This window comes from Stomoxys calcitrans, chromosome 1 (genome assembly GCF_963082655.1).
Source record: "Stomoxys calcitrans chromosome 1, idStoCalc2.1, whole genome shotgun sequence".
Taxonomy (NCBI): domain Eukaryota; kingdom Metazoa; phylum Arthropoda; class Insecta; order Diptera; family Muscidae; genus Stomoxys; species Stomoxys calcitrans.
The window spans coordinates 29519189-29541880 of record NC_081552.1 but is presented as its reverse complement, the minus strand read 5'-3'; the positions used below and the strand labels follow the sequence as shown (position 1 = coordinate 29541880).

General features: G+C 40.0%; 1 protein-coding gene across 3 annotated transcripts in view; it reads left to right on the top strand.

Annotated features, from left to right (window-relative positions):
• The window catches only part of LOC106094653 (solute carrier family 26 member 6), a 109120-nt gene that overhangs the window by 75039 nt on the left and 11389 nt on the right, over nt 1-22692 (top strand). Inside the window, exons 2-4 of one of the 3 annotated variants that reach the window (XM_059370614.1) lie at nt 2145-2170; nt 19852-20168; nt 20400-20952. In XM_059370614.1, coding sequence (XP_059226597.1) covers nt 2145-2170; nt 19852-20168; nt 20400-20952 — 896 coding nt within the window. Of the gene's footprint in view, nt 1-2144; nt 2259-19851; nt 20169-20399; nt 20953-22692 lie in introns of those variants that run through there. The other 2 variants (XM_059370618.1, XM_059370623.1) reach the window with 2 other exon arrangements.

The window sequence follows — 22692 nt, the reverse complement described above, 5'->3', positions numbered from 1 at the left end:
AAAAAAAAAAAAAAAAATTACTTTTGCAAATACTCTTCAATCAATGAACATTTCCTTGAAGCTTGACTTAGTCATTGTCAATATTTAACCTATTTTAAAGTGCTACTTTGTTGGGGGCTTGAAATAATATTTGCTTGTGATTTGTTGTGTTATTCGTGATAGTATTTAAAATCATTCATTATCATGTAGTAGGTGCTCGCAATAGAAATTTGCAGGCACACTGGCAGTGTGGTATATTTACATATTCATCAATCATGTATTATGGTGTTTTGAATTTATCATTGCCGCCAAGCCATGGCTGCATAAATAGTCCCATTCTCCCATTTTTATACCCTCCACCATAGGATGGGGGTATACTAATTTCGTCATTCTGTTTGTAACACCTCGAAATATGCATCTAAGACCCCATAAAGTACATATATTCGTGATCGTCGCGACATTTTAAGTCGATCTAGCCATGTCCGTCCGTCCGTCTGTCTGTCTGTCGAAAGCACGCTAACTTTCGAAGAAGTAAAGATAGCCGCTAGAAATTTTGCACAAATACTTCTTATTAGTGTAGGTCGGTTGGGATTGTAAATGGGCCATATCGGTCCATGTTTTGATATAGCTGCCATATAAACTGATCTTGGATCTTGATTTCTTGAGCCTCTAGAGGGCGCAATTCTTATCCGATTTGAATTAAATTGTTCACTAAGTATTTTGTTATGATATCCAACAACTGTGCCAAGTATGATTCAAATCGGTCCATAACCTGATATAGCTGCCATATAAACCGATCTTGGGTCTAGACTTCTTGAGCCTCTAGAGTGCGCAATTCTTATCCGATTGGAATGAAATTTTGCACGACGTGTTTTGTTATGATATCCAACAATTATGCCAAGTATGGTTCAAATCGTTCCATAACCTGCTATAGCTGCCATATAAACCGATCTTGGATCTTGATTTCTTGAGCCTTTAGAGGGCGCAATTCTTATCCGATTGGAATGGAATTTTTCACTAAGTATTTTGTTATGATATTCACCAACTGTGCCAAGTATGATTCAAATCGGTCCATAACCTGATATAGCTGCCATATAAACCGATCTTGGGTCTTGACTTCTTGAGCTTCTAGAGGGCGCAATTCTTATCCAATTTGAATGAATTTTGGCACGTAGTATTTTGTTATGATATTCACCAACTGTGCCAAGTATGGTTCAAATCGGTCCATAACCTGATATAGCTGCCATATAAACCGATCTTGGGTCTTGACTTCTTGAGCCTCTAGAGTACGCAATTCTTATCCGATTTGCCTGAAATCTTGCATCAGGTGTTTTATTATGACTTCCAACAACTTAGCGCAGTATGGTTGAAATCGGTTCATAACCTGATATAGCTGTCATATAAACCTATCTATGGCCTTGACTTCTTGAGCGTCTAGAGGGCTTAATTTTTATCCGATTTGGCTGAAATTTTGCACCACGTATTACGTTATGACTTCCAACCATTGTGCTAAGTATGGTCTAAATCGTTTCATAACCTGATATAGCCGCCATATAAACCGATATCCCGATTATACTTCTTGAGCCTCTAGAGGGCGCAATTACAATCCGATTTGACTGAAATTTTGTACAACGGCTTCTCCCATGACCTTCAACATACACGTCAAATATGGTCCGAATCGGTCTATAGCCTGATATAGCTGCCATATAAACCGATCTATCTATCTCTCTTGAATTGGCTGAAATTGTACACAATGACTTCCACTATGGTATCCAACATTCAATTCAATTATGGTCCGAATCGGATCATAACTTGATTGGGTCCAATATTATAACAATTCGTTTCATTTTTTTCCTTTTTGGAGGGTATATAAGATTCGGCTCGGCCGAACTTAACACGCGTTTATTTGTTTTGTTGTAGATTCCTTTGCCAAGTGCGAATCAATGATGTGAATATTTTAAGTAAATACAATAGTACCTATTTGTTAATATCCAATTTTCGTTCAATAAAATCATATCTTTTAGAAGCAGTTAGTAAGTGCTTGGTGAAAAGTTAGTCTAAGTTTTTAGTTTTGAATATGCCGTTAAAAAAATTGTTAGGTTCTCTAACCTACACATGTTTAATTCTATTTCTTCTTTTTGTTTTTCGCATGCATCCTTGAGAAGAGAGTTGTCGCACGAACCAACAACAGGTACTACTCCGTCATACTATTTGTTTTTGTTTTGGGTTTTTAATTGATGATGAATAATATGGACAAGTCACCACGTATTTCAAAACGGGTAGGTGTGGCTGTTGTCAATCGATTTTTTGTTGTTGTTGATTAGTTAGTTTATCAGCCGTAGACGCATGGAGTAGTGAGCAGTGTAATTGTCATGTGTTTGCTAATTAGGCAAAAATAATTATCTAAGGTAATTTTCCCCGTTTTTATTTCCGCCATGAGTATGTTACAGAGTTGCCACACGCAAATTTTTCACCTAAACGATATTTAATAGAAATATTGAAGAAATACTCTCTTAGTTGTACTAGGGGAATAGAAAATGGGCGGATACCCTTATCGATCGCATTTTTATACCCTCCACCATAAGATGGGGGGTATACTAATTTCGTCATTCTGATTGTAACTACTCGAAATATTCGTCTGAGACCCCATAAAGTATATATATTCTTAATCGTCGTGAAATTTTATGTCGATCTAGTCATGTCCGTCCGTCCGTCTGTCCATCCGTCCGTCTGTCTGTCGGAAGCACACTAACTTCCGAAGGAGTAAAGCTAGCCGCTTGAAATTTTGCACAAATACTTCTTATTAGTGTAGGTCGGTTGGTATTGTAAATGGGCCATATCGGTCCATGTTTTGATATAGCTGCCATATAAACCGATTTTGGGTCTTGACTTCTAGAGCCTCTAGAGTGCGCAATTTTTATCCGATTGGAATGGAATTTTCCACGACGTGGTTTGTTATGATATCCAATAACTGTGCCAAATATGGTTCAAATCGGTCCATAAACTGATATAGCTGCCATATAAATCGATCTTGGGTCTTGACTTCTTGAGCCTCTAGAGGGCGCAATTCTTATGCGATTGGGATGAAATTTTGCACGACGTGTTTTCTTATGATATCCAACAACTGTGCCAAGTATGGTTCAAATCGGTTTATAACCTGATATAGCTGCCATATAAACCGATCTTGGGTCTTGACTTCTTGAGCCTCTAGAGTGCGCAATTCTTATCCGATTGGAATGAAATTTTGAAATTTTTGTTTTGTTATGACTTCCAACAACTGTGCCAAGTACGGTTCAAATCGGTTTATAATCTGATATAGTTCCCATATAAACCAATCTCCCGATTTGACTTCCGATTTGGCTGAAATTGAGCATGAAGTGTTTCTCTATGACTTCCAACAACTGTGCCAAATGCGGTCCAAATCAGTGTATAACATGATATAGCTCCCATATAAACCGGTCTTGCGATTATCCTTGCTCGGTTCTTAAAGCTTTAATTTTTGCTGGTTTGACAGAAGTTTGGTATGTAGAATAAAATTATGCCTTTATTTAAATTTATTTTGTATAAAATTTTAGCAGAATCCATGGTGGCCCACCAAGATTCGGGCCGGCCGAATTTAGCGCGCTTTTATTTGATGTCTCTAAATTCACTTGAAAGCGGCAACCCTGCCAAAATGTTTGCTGCTTAATGACATGTTCTATTTGATATTAACGGTATTTGGTGTAGTTTGTTGGAGTCCCCCTATCATTTGATGATAGATCACCCTGCAAACATTTTTGGAAGAGCGTTCGTCCCAGCGATAAATAAAATAATATATTTTAAATGTGAGCCGCGAATCACTCTTCTGCGATATCACTAGGCAATCCATTGCGTGTGCGAATATTTATGCAACACTTCGAGACCATTCTCTTACAACCCATTGCGTTATAATCGTCCTAATGACTCGTGGAACACTCTTCTAGGTTATCATTGGACAATTCATTGGGTGAACGGATGTTTTAGTAACATTTCGCGACGATCATTGCTCAGCCCATTGCGTTATAATCGTCCAGAAGATTTGTTTATAAATCGACTGAGTTAAATTTTCGCGATTTTATACCTACCACCGATACCTACCAAGGATGGTATATATATTTTGTCATTTCGTTTGCAACACATCGAAATATCCATTTTCAAGATCGCGTAAAAATCTAAGATGATATAGGCATGTCTGTCCGGCTGTTTGTTGAAATCACGCAACAGTTTTTAAAAACTTCTTGAGCCTCTAGAGGGCGCAATTCTTATGCGATTGGGATGAAATTTTGCACGAAGTGTTTTCTTATGATATCCAACAACTGTGCCAAGTATGGTTCAAATCGGTTTATAACCTGATATAGCTGCCATATAAACCGATCTTGGGTCTTGACATCTTGAGCCTCTAGAGTGCGCAATTCTTATCCGATTGGAATGAAATTTTGAAATTTTTGTTTTGTTATGACTTCCAACAACTGTGCCAAGTACGGTTCAAATCGGTTTATAATCTGATATAGTTCCCATATAAACCAATCTCCCGATTTGACTTCCGATTTGGCTGAAATTGAGCATGAAGTGTTTCTCTATGACTTCCAACAACTGTGCCAAATGCGGTCCAAATCAGTGTATAACATGATATAGCTCCCATATAAACCGGTCTTGCGATTATCCTTGCTCGGTTCTTAAAGCTTTAATTTTTGCTGGTTTGACAGAAGTTTGGTATGTAGAATAAAATTATGCCTTTATTTAAATTTATTTTGTATAAAATTTTAGCAGAATCCATGGTGGCCCACCAAGATTCGGCCCGGCCGAATTTAGCGCGCTTTTATTTGATGTCTCTAAATTCACTTGAAAGCGGCAACCCTGCCAAAATGTTTGCTGCTTAATGACATGTTCTATTTGATATTAACGGTATTTGGTGTAGTTTGTTGGAGTCCCCCTATCATTTGATGATAGATTACCCTGCAAACATTTTTGGAAGAGCGTTCGTCCCAGCGATATATAAAATAATATGTTTTAAATGTGAGTCGCGAATCACTCTTCTGCGATATCACTAGGCAATCCATTGCGTGTGCGAATATTTATGCAACACTTCGAGACCATTCTCTTACAACCCATTGCGTTATAATCGTCCTAATGACTCGTGGAACACTCTTCTAGGTTATCATTGGACAATTCATTGGGTGAACGGAAGTTTTAGTAACATTTCGCGACGATCATTGCTCAGCCCATTGCGTTATAATCGTCCAGAAGATTTGTTTATAAATCGACTGAGTTAAATTTTCGCGATCTTTATACCTACCACCGATACCTACCAAGGATGGTATATATATTTTGTCATTTCGTTTGCAACACATCGAAATATCCATTTTCAAGATCGCCGTAAAAATCTAAGATGATCTAGCCATGTCTGTCCGCCTGTTTGATAAAATCACGCAACAGTTTTTAAAAATAGAGATATTGGGCTGAAACTTTGCACAGATTCTTTTCCTGTCCATTGGCAGGTTGAGTTCGAAGATGGGCTATATCGGACTATATCTTGATATAGCCCCCATATAGGACGATCTGTTGATTTAAGATCTTAGGCCCATAAAAGCCACATTTATTATCCCATTTCGCTGAAATTTGGGACGGAGAATTATGTTAGGCCCCTCAATATACTTGATAAGTTTGGCCCAGATCTGTCCAGATTTGAATATAGCCGCCATATAGACCGATCTCTTGATTTAAGGTCTTGGGCCCATAAATGGCGCATTTATTGTCCCATTTCGTTGAAATTTGGGACAGTGAAATTTTGCACAGATACTTTATATTGATGTAGGTCGTTGGGGATTGCAAATGTGCCATATCGGTTTAGATTTGTATACAGCTTCCATATAAACCGATCTACCGATTTGACTTCTTGAGCCCTTGGAAGTATCAATTTTTATCCGATTTGGCTGAAATTTTGCATATAGTGATTTGTTATGACACTCAAAAACTTTCCCAAGTACGGTCCAATTCGGTCTTTAACTTGATATAGCTCCCATATTTTAGCAGAATCCATGGTGGTGGGTTCCCAAGATTCGGCCCGGCCGAACTTAGCACGCTTTTTATACCCTCCACCATAAGATGGGGGGTATATTAATTTCGTCATTCTGTTTGTAACTACTCGAAATATTCGTCTGAGACCCCATAAAGTATATATATTCTTGATCGTCGTGACATTTTATGTCGATCTAGCCATGTCCGTCCGTCTGTCCGTCCGTCCGTCCGTCCGTCCGTCCGTCCGTCTGTCTGTCGAAAGCACGCTAACTTCCGAAGGAGTAAATCTAGGCGCTTGAAATTTTGCACAAATACTTCTTATTAGTGTAGGTCGGTTGGTATTGTAAATGGGCCATATCGGTCCATGTTTTGATATAGCTGCCATATAAACCGATCTTGGGTCTTGACTTCTTGAGCCTCTAGAGTGCGCATTTCTTATCCGATTGGGATGAAATTTTGCACGACGTGTTTCGTTGTGATATCTAACAACTGTGCCAAGTATTGCTCACATCGGTCCATAACCTGATATAGCTGCCATATAAACCGATCTTGGGTCTTGACATCTTGAGCCTCTAGAAGGCGCAATTCTTATCCGATTGGAATGAAATTTTGCACGACGTGTTTCGTTATTATATCCAACAACTGTGCCAAGTATGGTTGAAGTCGGTCCATAACCTGATATAGCTGCCATATAAACCGATCTTGGGTCTTGACTTCTTGAGCCTCTAGAGTGCGCAATTCTTATCCGATTGGGATGAAATTTTGCACGACGTGTTTTGTTATTATATCCAACAACTGTGCCAAGTATGGTTCAAATCGGTCCATAACCTGATATAGCTGCCATATAAACCGATCTTGGGTCTTGACTTCTTGAGCCTCTAGAGTGCGCAATTCTCATCCGATTGAAATGAAATTTTGCACGAAATATTTCGTAATGATATCCAATAACTGTGCCAAGTATGGTTGAAATCGGTCCATAACCTGATATAGCTGTCATATAAACAGATCTGGGGATTTGACTTCTTGAGCTTCTAGAGGCCGTAACTCCTATCCGATTTGGCTGAAATTTTGAATGACGTATTTTATTTTTACTTTCAACAACTGTGTCAAATAAGGTTCAAATCGGTTCATAACCTGATATAGCTGCCATATAAACCTATTTGGGATCTTGACTTCTTGACCCCTAGAGGTCGCAATTATTATCCGATATGCCTGAAATTTTGTACGACGGATCCTCTCATGACCATCAACAAACGTGTTTATTATGGTCTGAATCGGTCTATAGCCCGATACAGATCCCATATAAATCGCTCTCTCTATTTAACTTCGTGAGCCCCAATGGGCGCAATTCTTATACGAATTGGCTGAAATTTTACACAGGTCTCCAACATATAATTTAATTGTGGTCCGAACCGGACCATATCTTGATATCGTTTTAATAGCAGAGCAACTCTTTTCTTATATCCTTTTTTGCCTAAGAAGAGATTCCGGGAAAAGAACTCGACAAATGCGATCCATGGTGGAGGGTATATAAGATTCGGCCCGGCCGAACTTAGCACGCTTTTACTTGTTCTTGTTATTTTCATGGCTGGTGCCTTTAGGACTTGTGCTGAATTATGTTATGCGATGTTTTGTTTTGAGGGGACAACTTCCACAACTACTTTAATTTAATTAGCCATGACAGAACATTTAACCCATTAGCCGAACCTAGAATAGCGTTCCAAGCGCCTCTATCTTGCACACAACACCTAAAAGAATTCTCACTTGGCTTATATCACGATTGGTACATAGTAAGACGAATATGACAAGTAAAAGCGTGCTAAGTTCGGACGGGCCGAATCTTATATACCCTCCACCATGGATCGCATTTGTCGAGTTCTTTTCCCAGCATCTCTTCATAGGCAAAAAAAGGATATAAGAAAAAATTTGCTCTGCTATTAGAGCGATATCAAGATATGGTCCGGTTTGGACCACAATTAAGTTACATGTTGGAGAACTGTATAAAATGTCAGCCAATTCGAATAAGAATTGCGCCCTTTGGAGGCTCAAGAAGTAAAATAGATAGATCGATTTATATGGGAGCTGTATCAGGCTATAGACCGATTCAGACCATAATAAACACGTATGTTGATGGTCATGAGAGAATCCGTTGTACAAAATTTCAGGCAAATCGGATAATAATTGCGACCTCTAGAGGCTCAAGAAGTCAAGATCCCAGATCGGTTAATATGGCAGCTATATCAGGTTATGAACCGATTTGAACCTTATTTGACACAGTTGTTGAAAGTAAGAATAAATTACGTCATGCGAAATTTCAGCCAAATCGGATAGGAGTTTCGCCCTCTAGAAGCTCAAGAAGTCAAGTCCCCAAATCTGTTTATATGACAGCTATATCAGGTTATGAACCGATTTGAACCATACTTGGCACAGTTGTTGGACATCATAACAAAATACTACGTGCCAAAATTTATTCAAATTGGATAAGAATTGCACACTCTAGAGGCTCAAGAAGTCAAGACCCAAGATCGGTTTATATGACAGCTATATCAGGTTATGGACTGACTTAAACCATACTTGGCACAGTTATTGGATATCATAAAAAAAAACACGTCGTGCAAAATTTCATTCCAATCGGATAAGAATTGCACACTCTAGAGGCTCAAGAAATCAAGACCCAAGATCGGTTTATATGGCAGCTATATCAGGTTATGGACCGATTTGAACCATACTTGGCACAGTTGTTGGATATCATAACAAAACACGTCGTGCAAAATTCCATTCCAATCGGATAAGAATTGCGCACTCTAGAGGCTCAAGAAGTCAAGACCCAAGATCGGTTTATATGGCAGCTACATCAGGTTATGGACCGATTTGAACCATACTTGGTACAGTTATTGGATATCATGACAAAACACGTCGTGCAAAGTTTCATCCCAATCGGATAAGAATTGCACACTCTAGAGGCTCAAGAAGTCAAGACCCAAGATCGGTTTATATGGCAGCTATATCAGGTTATGGACCGATTTGAACCATACTTGGCACAGTTATTGGATATCATAACAAACCACGTCGTGGAAAATTCCATTCCAATCGGATAAAAATTGCGCACTCTATAGGCTCAAGAATTCAAGACCCCAGATCGGTTTATATGGCAGCTATATCAGGTTATGAACCGATTTGAACCATGCTTGACACAGTTATTGGATATCATAACAAAACACGTCGTGCAAAATTTCGTTCCAATCGGATAAGAATTGCGCACTCTAGAGCCTCAAGAAGTCAAGACCCAAAATCGGTTTATATGGCAGCTATATCAAAACATGGACCGATATGGCCCATTTACAATACCAATACCAACCGACCTACACTAATAAGAAGTATTTGTGCAAAATTTCAAGCGGCTAGCTTTACTCCTTGGGAAGTTAGCGTGCTTTCGACAGACAGACGAACGGACGGACAGACGGACGGACATGGCTAGATCGACATAAAATGTCGCGACGATGAAGAATATATATGTACTTTATGGGTCTTAGACGAATATTTCGAGTAGTTACAAACAGAATGACGAAATAAGTATACACTCCATCCTATGGTGGAGGGTATACAAATTATACCCTCCACCATAGAGTGGGCTGGGGAATCGTATATGACTCTTAGACGAGCTCGTCCGCGTTCATATCCTTCATCTAGAAGAGTCGCAGATTGATTGTTTGGCGATTGAAAATGTTTGCAGGGTTTGTATACCATACCAACATACGCTTTTACATATTAAATTGCATATCTACGATGAGGGTTCTTGTTTACCCTGCACCATAGGATGGGAGTATAATAATTTCGTCATTCTGTTTGTAACTCCTCGAAATATTCCTCTAAGACCACATAAAGTATATATATTCTTGATCGTCATGACATTTTAAGTCGATTTAGCCATGTCCGTCCGTCTGTCTGTCGAAAGCACGCTAACTTTCGAAGGAGTAAAGCTAGCCACTTGAAATTTTGCGCAAATACTTCCTATTAGTGTGGGTCGGTTGGTATTGTAAATGGGCCATATCGGTCCATGTTTTGATATAGGTGCCATATAAACAGATCTTGGATCTTGACTCCTTGAGCCACTAGAGGGCGCAATTCTTATCCGATTTTGGTTGAAATTTTGCATGAGGTGTTTTTTTGTGGCTTCCAACAACTGTGCTAAGTATGGTTGAAATCGGTTCATAATCTGATATATCTGTCATATAAACCGATCTGGGATCTTGCTTTCTTGAGCCTTTAGAGGGCGCAATTATTTTCCGATTTGGCTGAAATTTTGTACAACGATCTCCCTATTTTACATCTTGGACCCCTAAAGTACGCGATTCTTATTCAATTTGGCTGAAATTCTACAAAATGGCTTCTACTATAGTCTCCAACATTCAGTTCGGTTGTGGTCCGGATCGGGCAATTATTTTGTTTTATCCTTTGTTGGGGAAAAACTTGACAAATGCGATCCATGGTGGAGGGTATCTAAGATTCGGCCCGGCTGAACTTACCACGCTTTTACTTGTTTTTTTTTTTTTATCATAGTAATGCTTTTCATTGAAAAAAGTCAATTACCCTTGAAGAGGATGAGAGATAAGCCACTGGTCAAAACGTGAACGAAGAAAGCCTTTGAGTATGAATTTCGGGAATCGTTATCTTTTGACAGTCCGACTGATTACTGTTTAAACGTTATTGCCTTATAATTTGACAAATGCTCAAGTGTAGCGGGCTGGCATAGCTGCTTTTGCACTTTTCTGGTGTTGTTTTTTTTTTTTTTTTGATTTCATTTTAAGTGTTGAAGTTTTGTACACGGAAAGAAGACAGAAAATTTGATTGAATGATTTTGATACAGAAATTTCAAATAATAAATGATAATTTGTAGGTATATGAAATTAAACGGTCAAAGGAATTCGTTTGTTGTAATATTAGAGGGCAAAAACTTTAGTTTCGTCTTCATTTGTTTAAGTTTAGGTTAGTCAAATTCCAGCTCGCATATAGACGGTGGCACTGTAAGGATTTTATTCACAATACCTTTCCGGATTTTTGTGCTGTATACTCAAATGGTATTGGGAGATTCAACAAGTTTGATGCAGTGTATAGCAAAGGTTAACTGTGAGTATTTTTTTCCCGCAATTCTAATCGAAATTCATATCGGGCTTCGGATAACTGTGTCCTTCGCTGATTGATCGAGAAGTTACCCTTTTAGGGTATTGACTTGGGGAGCAAGAAGGAGTGCTCTGAGAAAGCCGCTGAATGTCATTCTCGATCTCAGGTCTAGTGCTGACTTTTCGCCAGAAGAACTGTGAAAAAGCTTTATAAAAAACAAGTAAAAGCGTGCTAAGTTCGGCCGGGCCGAATCTTATATACCCTCCACCATGGATCGCATTTCCGGCATCTCTTTTTAAGCAAAACAATGAAATTAGAAAAGATTTGCTGTTGTTGGGTATCATAACAAAACACGTCGTGCAAAATTCCATTCCAATCGGATAAGAATTGCGCCTTCTAGAGGCTCAAGAAGTCAAGACCCAAGATCGGTTTATATGGCAGCTATATCAGGTTATTGACCGATGTGAACCATATTTGGCACAGTTCTTGGATATAATAACAAAACACGTCGTGCAAAATTTCATTTCAATCGGATAAGAATTGCGCACTCTAGAGGCTCAAGAAGTCAAGACCCAAGATCGGTTTATATGGCAGCTATATCAGGTTATCGACCGATTTAAACCATACTTGGCACAGTTGTTGGATATAATAACAAAACACGTCGTGCAAAATTCCATTCCAATCGGATAAGAATTGCGCCCTCTAGAAGCTCAAAAAGTCAAATCCCCAGATTTGTTTATATGACAGTTATATCAGGTTATGGACCGATTTGAACCATACTTGGCACAGTTGTTGGAAGTCATAACAAAACACGTCGTGCAAAATTTCATTCCAACCGGATAAGAATTGCGCCTTCTAGAGGCTCAAGAAGTCAAGACCCAAGATCGGTTTATATGGCAGCTATATCAGGTTATTGACCGATTTTAACCATACTTGGCACAGTTCTTGGATATAATAACAAAACACGTCGTGCAAAATTTCATTTCAATCGGATAAGGATTGCGCACTCTAGAGGCTCAAGAAGTCAAGACCCAAGATCGGTTTATATGGCAGCTATATCAGGTTATGGACCGATTTAAACCATACTTGGCACAGTTGTTGGGTATCATAACAAAACACGTCGTGCAAAATTCCATTCCAATCGGATAAGAATTGCGCCCTCTAGAGGCTCAAGAAGTCAAGACCCAAGATCGGTTTATATGGCAGCTATATCAAAACATGGACCGATATGGCCCATTTACAATACCAATACCAACCGACCTACATTAATAAGAAGTATTTGTGCAAAATTTCAAGCGGCTAGCTTTACTCCTTCGGAAGTTAGCGTGCTTTCGACAGACAGACGGACGGACGGCCGGACGGACGGACGGACATGGCTAGATCGACATAAAATGTCCCGACGATCAAGAATATATATACTTTATGGGGTCTCAGACGAATATTTCGAGTAGTTACAAACAGAATGACGAAATTAGTATACCCCCCCTCTTATGGTGGAGGTTATAAAAATATCTGTGCCAAATATGAAGATGAACGGGAGTAAATTGCAATGCCTGGAAAGACCGTTTAAAGTTTTAGCTCAATGTTAAGGGACCCACTTTATTAGGCCGTATCCGAAAGGTGTGCCACTTAGCAACATCACTTCGTACAGAAGTTTAACAGAACTGGATACCTAATAAATGTCACCAGCAATCTGATATATGAAGGGGAGTTCAAACTCCCCCTTAGTATATTCTTCAAAAACTGGAAGATTGATGCACCTTATTAAACGAATTTTTATTTCTATCCCTATGGTAAACCAAAAACGCGGATCTGGTAAACTAGCTGCACTTGAAAAATGGCCCACAAACATTCCTAAAGCTGCTATCACACGATATGTATTGTCCTATTTTCAAACATATCAACGCTGAAAGTTGTACACATCGTGTGATACGTACGAAATATTTAATATGAAAAATGTATTTTTGAATAAATTTGCAATTCTTTCGATTAAAGCGAGCTCTAATTTCAATGAAGATACATGTAGACACGTGTCGGTAAAAAAAAGTACAATACATATGAGAACACGTACATAAGGAAATTCCTCATTCAAAGTGACACCACATATGTAACACACATATCGTGTGAAACATGTAAGAAACATGAGTCAACATTCTCCCATACCAATGAGTGGTATGGGAGATAAGGTACCTCCGTTTTATAGCCGAGTCCGAATGGCATGCCGCAGTGGGACCTGCGGCAGAAGTCTTTACATAGCTGCCATACCATTATAACACCCACAATTATGGGAAGGTATACTTATCTAGTCACTCCGTTTGTAACTCCTTAAAATATTGATCTTCGACCCCAATCTTGACATTCTAAATCGATTTAGGCCCGTCTGTCTGTTGAAGTCACTATAGCCGACAAACGCGTAAAGCTAGCCGCTCGTAATTTTGTACAGATACTACTTGTTGATGTAGCTCGTTGGAGATTGAAAATGGGCGATATCGGTTCAGGTTTAGATACAGCTCCCATATAAAGTGGTTCTTTGACCCGGCACAGGATAGCTGTGACCACCACACAGGCTAGAACATTGATGTCAGATCTGTGTGGTGTTCATTGCTGTCACGAGAAGCTTAGCAGCAAGCCACTAGACATTCCACTATCCACAGATGCGGATAGCGGTATGCTCCATTCGGAGTAGCTGCAACGGCAGTCGCCGACATTCAGCGGTATCGAGCGAAGAGTCTCAGTGCGAGGCCAGGCAGCACCGGCTTTTGCACCAATACTTAGGGCCTATGATGCTCCATATGACAAGGCAGGTTTTTGACGCCTTTAAATAACCAATGGCCACCCTGTTTCCACGGCGATGGGAACTTTGGACCGGAATTGAGCTTGCTCACTTACAGGAGCTTGACGAGGATCGCCACCTCCACATAAAAATGTAGCTACAACAACAACAACAACTATGTACTCTGTTCTCTGTATCAACTTCCAGCATTGTACGGTCCGAATCGGTCTATAACCTGGTATAGTCCCATACAAACCAAGCTCCCAATTTGGCATCTTAAGCCCCAAGAAATCTTAATTCTTATCCGATTGGGCTGAAAGTTGGCACGTAGTGTTCCGTAACGCCCTTCAAAAACCGCGCCAAGTATGGTCCAATTGGTTCCGACACCGGATATAGATTCCATATAAACCTATCTGCCAGTTTGACATCTTGAGTCCCTAATTCTTATCCGAACCAATCTTATCCGATTGGGCTGAAAGTTAACACGTAGTGATCCGTTACGCCCCTCAACCACCTGGAGGGTGTAACGGAACCAAAAAGGTCCAAAACCTAATATAGCTCCCATATATACCGATCTGCCGATTTGACATCATAAGTCTCTAAAAGTCGTAAGTCGTATCCGATTGGGCTGAAAGTTGGCACGTAATATTCCGTAACGCCCTTCAAAAACCGCGCCAGGTATGGTCCAAATGGGATATAGCTTCCATATGAACCTATCTCCCGTTTTGACGTTTAGTGAGCCCCAAGAAGCCTTAATTCTTATTGGGCTGAAATTCGACCTTAAGTGTTCTGTTATGACTTCCAAAAATCAGGACAAGTATGGTCCGAATCGGTCCAGAACCTGATATAGCTCTCATATAAACCAATCTGCCGATTTGACATCGTGAGTCCCTAGAAGCCGTAATTCATATCCGATTGGGCTGAAATTTGACACGTAATGTTTCGTTACGCCCTCCAGCAACTGTTCCATGTATGGTTTAAATGGGTCCAAAACCTGATATAGCTCCCATATAAACTTATCTGCCGATTTGACATCTTGAGTCCCTTGAAGCCGAAATTGTTGTCCAATTTTGTAAAAATTTTCAAAAATATTGTACAAATTGTTCTAGAACCTGGTGTAGCTCCCATATAAGCCGATCTCCCGATTATGATTAGCCTTCTACGGTCTCTAGAGGCTTAAATTTTTGCCTAATTTGGTGTGTTTCTGTGTAGCAGAATCAAGATTCGGCCGGGCCGAACGTTTTTACTGGTTTTAAATGTCACTATATGTCACACATGTCGCCAGCATTAGGAGTGGATAACCCTCCCAGAAAATTTTCTTTCAGATGTTCCCGCCAAGATTCGAACCCAAGCGTGTTCCATTAGGGAACAGCGGCAAACTTCTCACATATCAAGGAGTGATGTCCAACACCTCTTTGGGGAGAAGTTTCTACATGTAATGGTACCTCCCATATTGAGCGCTTTAACTTAAAAACAAGTGTCCACCAGTATAGCATTTGGCACGTTGTTTCAACGAATTTTTTCAAAGAGCGTGTCAAGTTATGGTCCTATATGGACAGTACATGCCATGACTATTAGAAGTCATAAAAAATATCTCGTTAACAATTTCTGACAAATCGGATAATAATTGCGGCCTCCAGAGGCTCAACAAGTCTAAACGGGCGATAGAGTTATATAAGAGCTACATCAGGCCATGGACCTATTTAGACCATAATTGGCACGGCTGTTAAAAGTCATATCTAAACTTAACGTCCATTATTTCAGTCAAATAGTTCGGTAATTGCGGCTTCTAGAGGGTCAAGAAGTCATATCTCAAGATCGGTTTATATGGCACCTATAACACGTTATGGTTTGATTTGAACCATACTTAGCACAGTTGTTATATAGAGATGGGTGATGGGTAAATACCCAAAAGGTATTTACCCAGTAAATTGGGTATATACCCGGATATTTTCCCATTTATACCCAAAAGCTGGGTATTTATAGTTTTGCAGATATCTTGGGTATAAAAATATTTTCCAAAAATTTTTTGATGATTTCGTATTCTTTGTATATAAACCTGACCTTCTGATCTCATAAAATCGCAATTTTGTTATACCCACCACCGACGGATGGGGGTATATTCATTTTGTCATTCCGTTTGCAACACATCGAAATATCCATTTCCGACCCTATAAAGTATATATATTCTTGATCAGCGTAAAAATCTAAGACGATCTAGACATGTCCGTCCGTCTGTCCGCCTGTCTGTTGAAATCACGCTACAGTCTTCAAAAATAGAGATATTGAGCTGAAACTTTGCACAGATTCTTTTTTTGTCCATAAGCAGGTTAAGTTCGAAGATGGGCTATATCGGACTATATCTTAATATAGCCCCCATATAGACCGAACCGTCGATTTAGGGTCTTAGGCCAATAAAAGCCACATTTATTATCCGATTTTGCTGAAATTTGGGACAGTGAATTGTGTTAGGCCCTTCGACATCCTTTGTCAATTTGGCTCAGATCGGTTCAGATTTGGATATAGCTGCCATATAGACCGATCCTCCATTTGACCTCCAAGTTAGGGTCTAAGGCCATAAAAGCCACTTTTATTATCCGATCTTGCTGAAATTTGGGACAGTGAGTTGTGATAGACCCTCCAACGTCCTTCGTCAATTTGGCCCAGATCGGTCCAGATTTGGATATAGCTGCCATATAGACCGATCCTCCGATTTAGGGTGATAGACCCATAAAAGCTACATTTATTATCCGATTTTGCTGAAACTTGGGACAGTGCGTTGTCTTATGCCCTTCGATATCCTCCGTTAATATGGCTCAGATCGGTTTAGATTTAGATATAGCTGCCACATAGACCGATTCTCCGATTTAGGGTCTTAGGCCCATAAAATCCATATTTATTATCCGATTTTGATGAAATTTGGGAAAGTGAGTTGGTTAGGCCCTTCGACATCTTTCGTTAATATGGCTTAGATCGGTCCAGATTTAGATATAGCTGCCATATAGACCGATCCTTCAATTTAGGGTCATAGGCCCATAAAAGCCCCATTCATTATCCGATTTCGCTGAAATTTGGGATAGTGAGCTGTGTTAGGCCCTACGACATCCTTCGTCAATTTGGCCCAGATCGGTCCAGATTTGGATATAGCTGCCATATAGCCCGATCTCTCGGTTTTAGGTTTTGGGGCCATAAAAAGCGCATTTATTGAGTTAAGTTAAGCCCCTCCACATATTTCTGCAATTTGGTCTAGATCGATCAAGATTTGCATATAGCTGCCATATAGACCTTCTTCTTCTCCTCGCAACTGCGGGGCAGTGAAATAAAAGGAGCTCTCCAACTTCTCCTCGTCACCGCATACGTTGCAGCAGTCTGTCTCTCCTGCGCACAGCACTATGTCAACGACCTGATGTTGTAATGACATGTCAGGACTGCTGTTAGCAGTCCAAAGTTATGCTTAAGAATAATAAGCGACGCCCTGTCCCTCAAAATATTCGGCCACAGGTTATTTGCCGCCCTTCAATCTACAGCATCAACCCACATCTCCTTGTTTTCATTCCACCCTGTTAAGAAGCTCGCACAGGGAAGGTCTCTTTGGCATAATTTTGGCTAATCAGCGACCAACAGAGCCTGTTCGATGGAGCTCTTTGCATCTTCTTACCTGTCTCGACCTCACATGACCCGGCGCCGTCCGACTGTCCAAATATATCGCGACAGTCTCCCCGACATAGTCTCCTTGCTTTCAGGATCCAAAAGACCTCCGCCTAAAAGACGCTGCAACTGTCAAAAAGTCTTGCTTCCAAAGAAAGCAATGAAGACTCCTACCCCTGTACCCATCCGTTTATACCGAAGGTTCCGGGAAGTGTGGAGTACCCCCAACCCTGAAATCCCTTTTGGGGAAACGACGTCCAACCCGTCAACAAGTAAGGACTGCCTTTGTATATAAAATGTCGCGCCGCGTAAAGCATGCCTCCACGCAGCATCTCCCTCCCCCAGTAGAACGGAAAAAGGTTGCAAGCTTAAAGAGAACAAGGTAGCAGACTCACTCAATCTTACGGCGATCTTTGTTGCCATGCACCCAACAAGCAGGCGCTAAGTCTTAAAGCCTAGTACTAACTTCATTCACACGAAAATTGTCTATTAATTGGTGGCGAAATATGCCTCATTCTATTGGACGAAACGAAACGCAAACCAAAGTCAGCAAAGCCACACAACAAAAGCAACTACGATGAAACAGAGTTGCCTGGCCCCAGGTCGTGAGCATTTAATTACATTTGGAATAAATTAGGGCGAAATTTGTATTGGCACAGCGTCCTACCGATGGTATTTCGCTCAAAGAACTCAGTTCCACTTCTGCGGAATGTGTTTGCATTTTTTTCGTGACCATTTTTATACCCTCCACCATAAGAGGGGGGGTATACTAATTTCGTCATTCTGTTTGTAACTACTCGAAATATTCGTCTGAGACCCCATAAAGTATATATATTCTTGATCGTCGGGACATTTTATGTCGATCTAGCCATGTCCGTCCGTCCGTCCGGCCGTCCGTCCGTCTGTCTGTCGAAAGCACGCTAACTTCCGAAGGAGTAAAGCTAGCCGCTTGAAATTTTGCACAAATACTTCTTATTAATGTAGGTCGGTTGGTATTGGTATTGTAAATGGGCCATATCGGTCCATGTTTTGATATAGCTGCCATATAAACCGATCTTGGGTCTTGACTTCTTGAGCCTCTAGAGTGTGCAATTCTTATCTGATTGGAATGAAATTTTGCACGACGTGTTTTCTTATGATATCCAACAACTGTGCCAAGTATGGTTCAAATCGGTCCATAACCTGATATAGCTGCCATATAAACCGATCTTGGGTCTTGACTTCTTGAGCCTCTAGAGGGCGCAATTCTTATCCGATTGAAATGAAATTTTGCACGACGTGTTTTGTTATGATATCCAACAACTGTGCCAAGTATGGTTCAAATCGGTTTATAACCTGATATAGCTGCCATATAAACAGATCTGGGGATTTGACTTCTTGGGCTTCTAGAGGGCCCAATTCCTATCCGATTTGGCTGAAATTTTGCATGACGTATTTTATTTTTACTTTCAACAACTGTGTCAAATAAGGTTCAAATCGGTTCATAACCTGATATAGCTGCCATATAAACCGATCTGGGATCTTGACTTCTTTACCCCTAGAGGTCGCAATTATTATCCGATATGCCTGAAATTTTGTACCACGGATCCTCTCATGACCATCAACAAACGTGTTTATTATGTTCTGATTCGGTCTATAGCCCGATACAGATCCCATATAAATCGTTCTCTCTATTTTACTTCGTGAGCCCCAATGGGCGCAATTCTTATACGAATTGGCTGAAATTTTACACAGGTCTCCAACATATAATTTAATTGTGGTCCGAACCGGACCATATCTTGATATCATTTTAATAGCAGAGCAACTCTTTTCTTATATCCTTTTTAGCCTAAGAAGAGATGCCGGGAAAACAACTCGACAAATGCCATCCATGGTGGAGGGTATATAAGATTCGGCCCGGCCGAACTTAGCACGCTTTTACTTGTTTTGGCCTTAAATATAGCTCACATAGATGTTGTAATAATTTGATCATTAGATAACAGATGTTCACGAATCTTGACTCTCGTTTAAGCTGATGATTTTTCGAGCTGTGTTCAAATGATTCCAGATGAAAATACTATGGCTGGTCAAACATCACAAGGTGGTTTACAACGGAAAACTGGAAAAGTCATCTTTGCTAATATTTATAGTTCATAAGCTTTTAGAAGTTTCTTGAATTAATTTGTAGTTTTCATTGCTTTCTTTAGTATTGCGAGTATATATAGAACACTTTTCCAAATATTGTAATTTTGTTTTTCATTATTTTTGGATTTAAATTCTAACATTACATATTATCTGCTTCTTTGTTTTTACAGAAACATTTTTGCCTAAAACGTTTACAACAATACGCTGCCATATATTGGCAACCATCGCCATCTTCAAGTCCATATCGCGGAGCTGGTTCTTCGTTTTCGATCTCCACATCGAAATGTTCCTCTAGATTATCGAATAGAGTGTCAAATAATGACACAGCGCAGCAACAGTACGAAGCCCAAGGAATATTGAGCAAACAAAAAGTTATTTGTAATCATCCATTTCTCATAAAGTTCCAATACACCGATGAGGATATAGGAGGTATACAGGTCACAAAAATGTCGAAAAGTAGTAGCAGCAACGAAAATGGAAACAATGAGTAAGTCATATATTGGGTTGCCCAAAAAGTAATTGCGGATTTTTTCATATAGTCGGGGTTGACAAATTTTTTCACAGCTTGTGACTCTGTAATTGCATTCTTTCTTCTGTCAGTTATCAGCTGTTACTTTTAGCTTGCTTTAGAAAAAAAATCCGCAATTACTTTTTGGGCAACCCAATACAATAATAAATCATTGAAATTATTTCAGTTCATGTCCTGTCTCTCTTCCAGAGCTAAAAAGCCTTTAACCACCACAACAACAAATTCTAAACCAAAAATCCAACCCAAATATGATGTTCACCGTGATGTCTTGACCCATGAATTGGTCATCAAGCAGACCGGTTATAATGCCCGCGATAAAAGTATACCCTATGGATTGAAAAAATGTTGGCACAATTGGTCCTTTTGGGCCATGTTTGCCGGCATTCTGCCCATAGTACAATGGTTGCCAAAATATTCACCCAAACGTGATTTAATAGGTGATATAATAGCCGGTTTTACGGTGGCTATAATGCATATACCTCATGGCATGGCCTACGGCTTATTGGCCGGTGTCTCTCCAGGCTGTGGTCTATACATGGCCATATTTCCCACGCTTGTATATATGGTGCTGGGCACTTCGAAGCATATCTCGATTGGTACATTTGCGGTGGCCAGTATGATGACCTTGAAAGTGGTGCAATCCTATGCCTCCGATGAACAAGTGATATCGCAGGGAGGTGAAAATGTGATAACGCCGCTGGAAGTGGTGACAACGCTGGCGTTTACAGTGGGACTACTGCATGTGAGTAGATTACTTTAAAGTATGAAAATCCATAATTATTATGTCAGGGAGTTGAGAAATGCTCCAGAGCCAGGTTGCTAAATCGAACATAATCCTATATTTGGTATCTAAAGGGTGATTTTTTTGAGGTTAGGATTTTCATGCATTAGTATTTGACAGATCACGTGGGATTTCAGACATGGTGTCAAAGAGAAAGATGCTCAGTATGCTTTGACATTTCATCATGAATAGACTTACTAACGAACAACGCTTGCAAATCATTGAATTTTATTACCAAAATCAGTGTTCGGTTCGAAATGTGTTCAAATTTTGACAAATTTTGTTCAGCGATGAGGCTCATTTCTGGTTGAATGGCTACGTAAATAAGCAAAATTGCCGCATTTGGAGTGAAGAGCAACCAGAAGCCGTTCAAGAACTGCCCATGCATCCCGAAAAATGCACTGTTTGGTGTGGTTTGTACGCTGGTGGAATCATTGGACCGTATTTTTTCAAAGATGCTGTTGGACGCAACGTTACGGTGAATGAACACATTTCGAACCGAACACTGATTTTGGTAATAAAATTCAATGATTTGCAAGCGTTGCTCGTTAGTAAGTCTATTCATGATGAAATGTCAAAGCATACTGAGCATCTTTCTCTTTGACACCATGTCTGAAATCCCACGTGATCTGTCAAATACTAATGCATGAAAATCCTAACCTCAAAAAAATCACCCTTTACAAGCCAATCCTTGCTTTAGAGTGGCTACAAGTAGCATTTCTGCAAGGGCATGCGTAATTGTGGAAGCACAATCCCAGATATTGGCCCTTTCATCTTAGGCTTATCGTTTGTGATATTCTGTTCGTTGTCACAATGAAGACTTCTTGTTATTTGGCAATTTGGAATTGATTGCCACATTTCACAATGGGCATTTCGTCTTTGAGTTGCCGACAAATGGAGGATAGGTGAAGGTAAACCTGGCTAGGTTTATTCGGCCCTTTTTCCGTTCTTTGAAATTTGTCGGTTCCAGGTTCTTAGCCTTGGAATACTATGTCTGTTTGCGCTCTTTTATTTTGATATTTTCGAATATATTCCAGTACTAGATCATTTCAACTCAATGCTTTCCATTCAAAAAATATCATACCATGGTCAGCCACCACCTTAGGATGGGGGTATACTAATCTACTCATTCCGTTTCGTAACTCCTCGAAATATTCGTTAAAGACCCATAAGTAATATATGTTCTTGATCGGCTTGACGTTCTGAATCGATCTAGCCATGTCCGTCCGTCTGTCGAAATCACGAAAGCGGTCGAACGCGTAAAGCTAGCCGCTTGAAATTTTACACAGATAATATTAATGTAGGTCGTTGGGGATTGCAAATGGGCCATATCGGCTCAGATTTGGATATAGCTCCCATATAAACCGATCTTCCGATTTGATAACTTGAGCCCCTGGAAGCCCAAAATTTTCATCCGATTTGGCTGATATTTTAAACAAAAACTTATGTTATGACTTACAACATCCATGCCAAGTATGGTCTGAATCGGTCTATAAGCGGATAAAGCAGATTGGTCCGAAGTCAAGATCCGAGATCGGTTTATCTCGGATCTTGGCTTTTTGAGCCACTAGAGGACGCAATTATTATCCGATTTGACTGAATTTTTGCCTGAAGTGTTTTGTTATAACTTTCAACATTTGTACCAAGTATGGTCCAACTCGGTTCATAACCGGAATATAGGTCACATATTAACCGACCTCG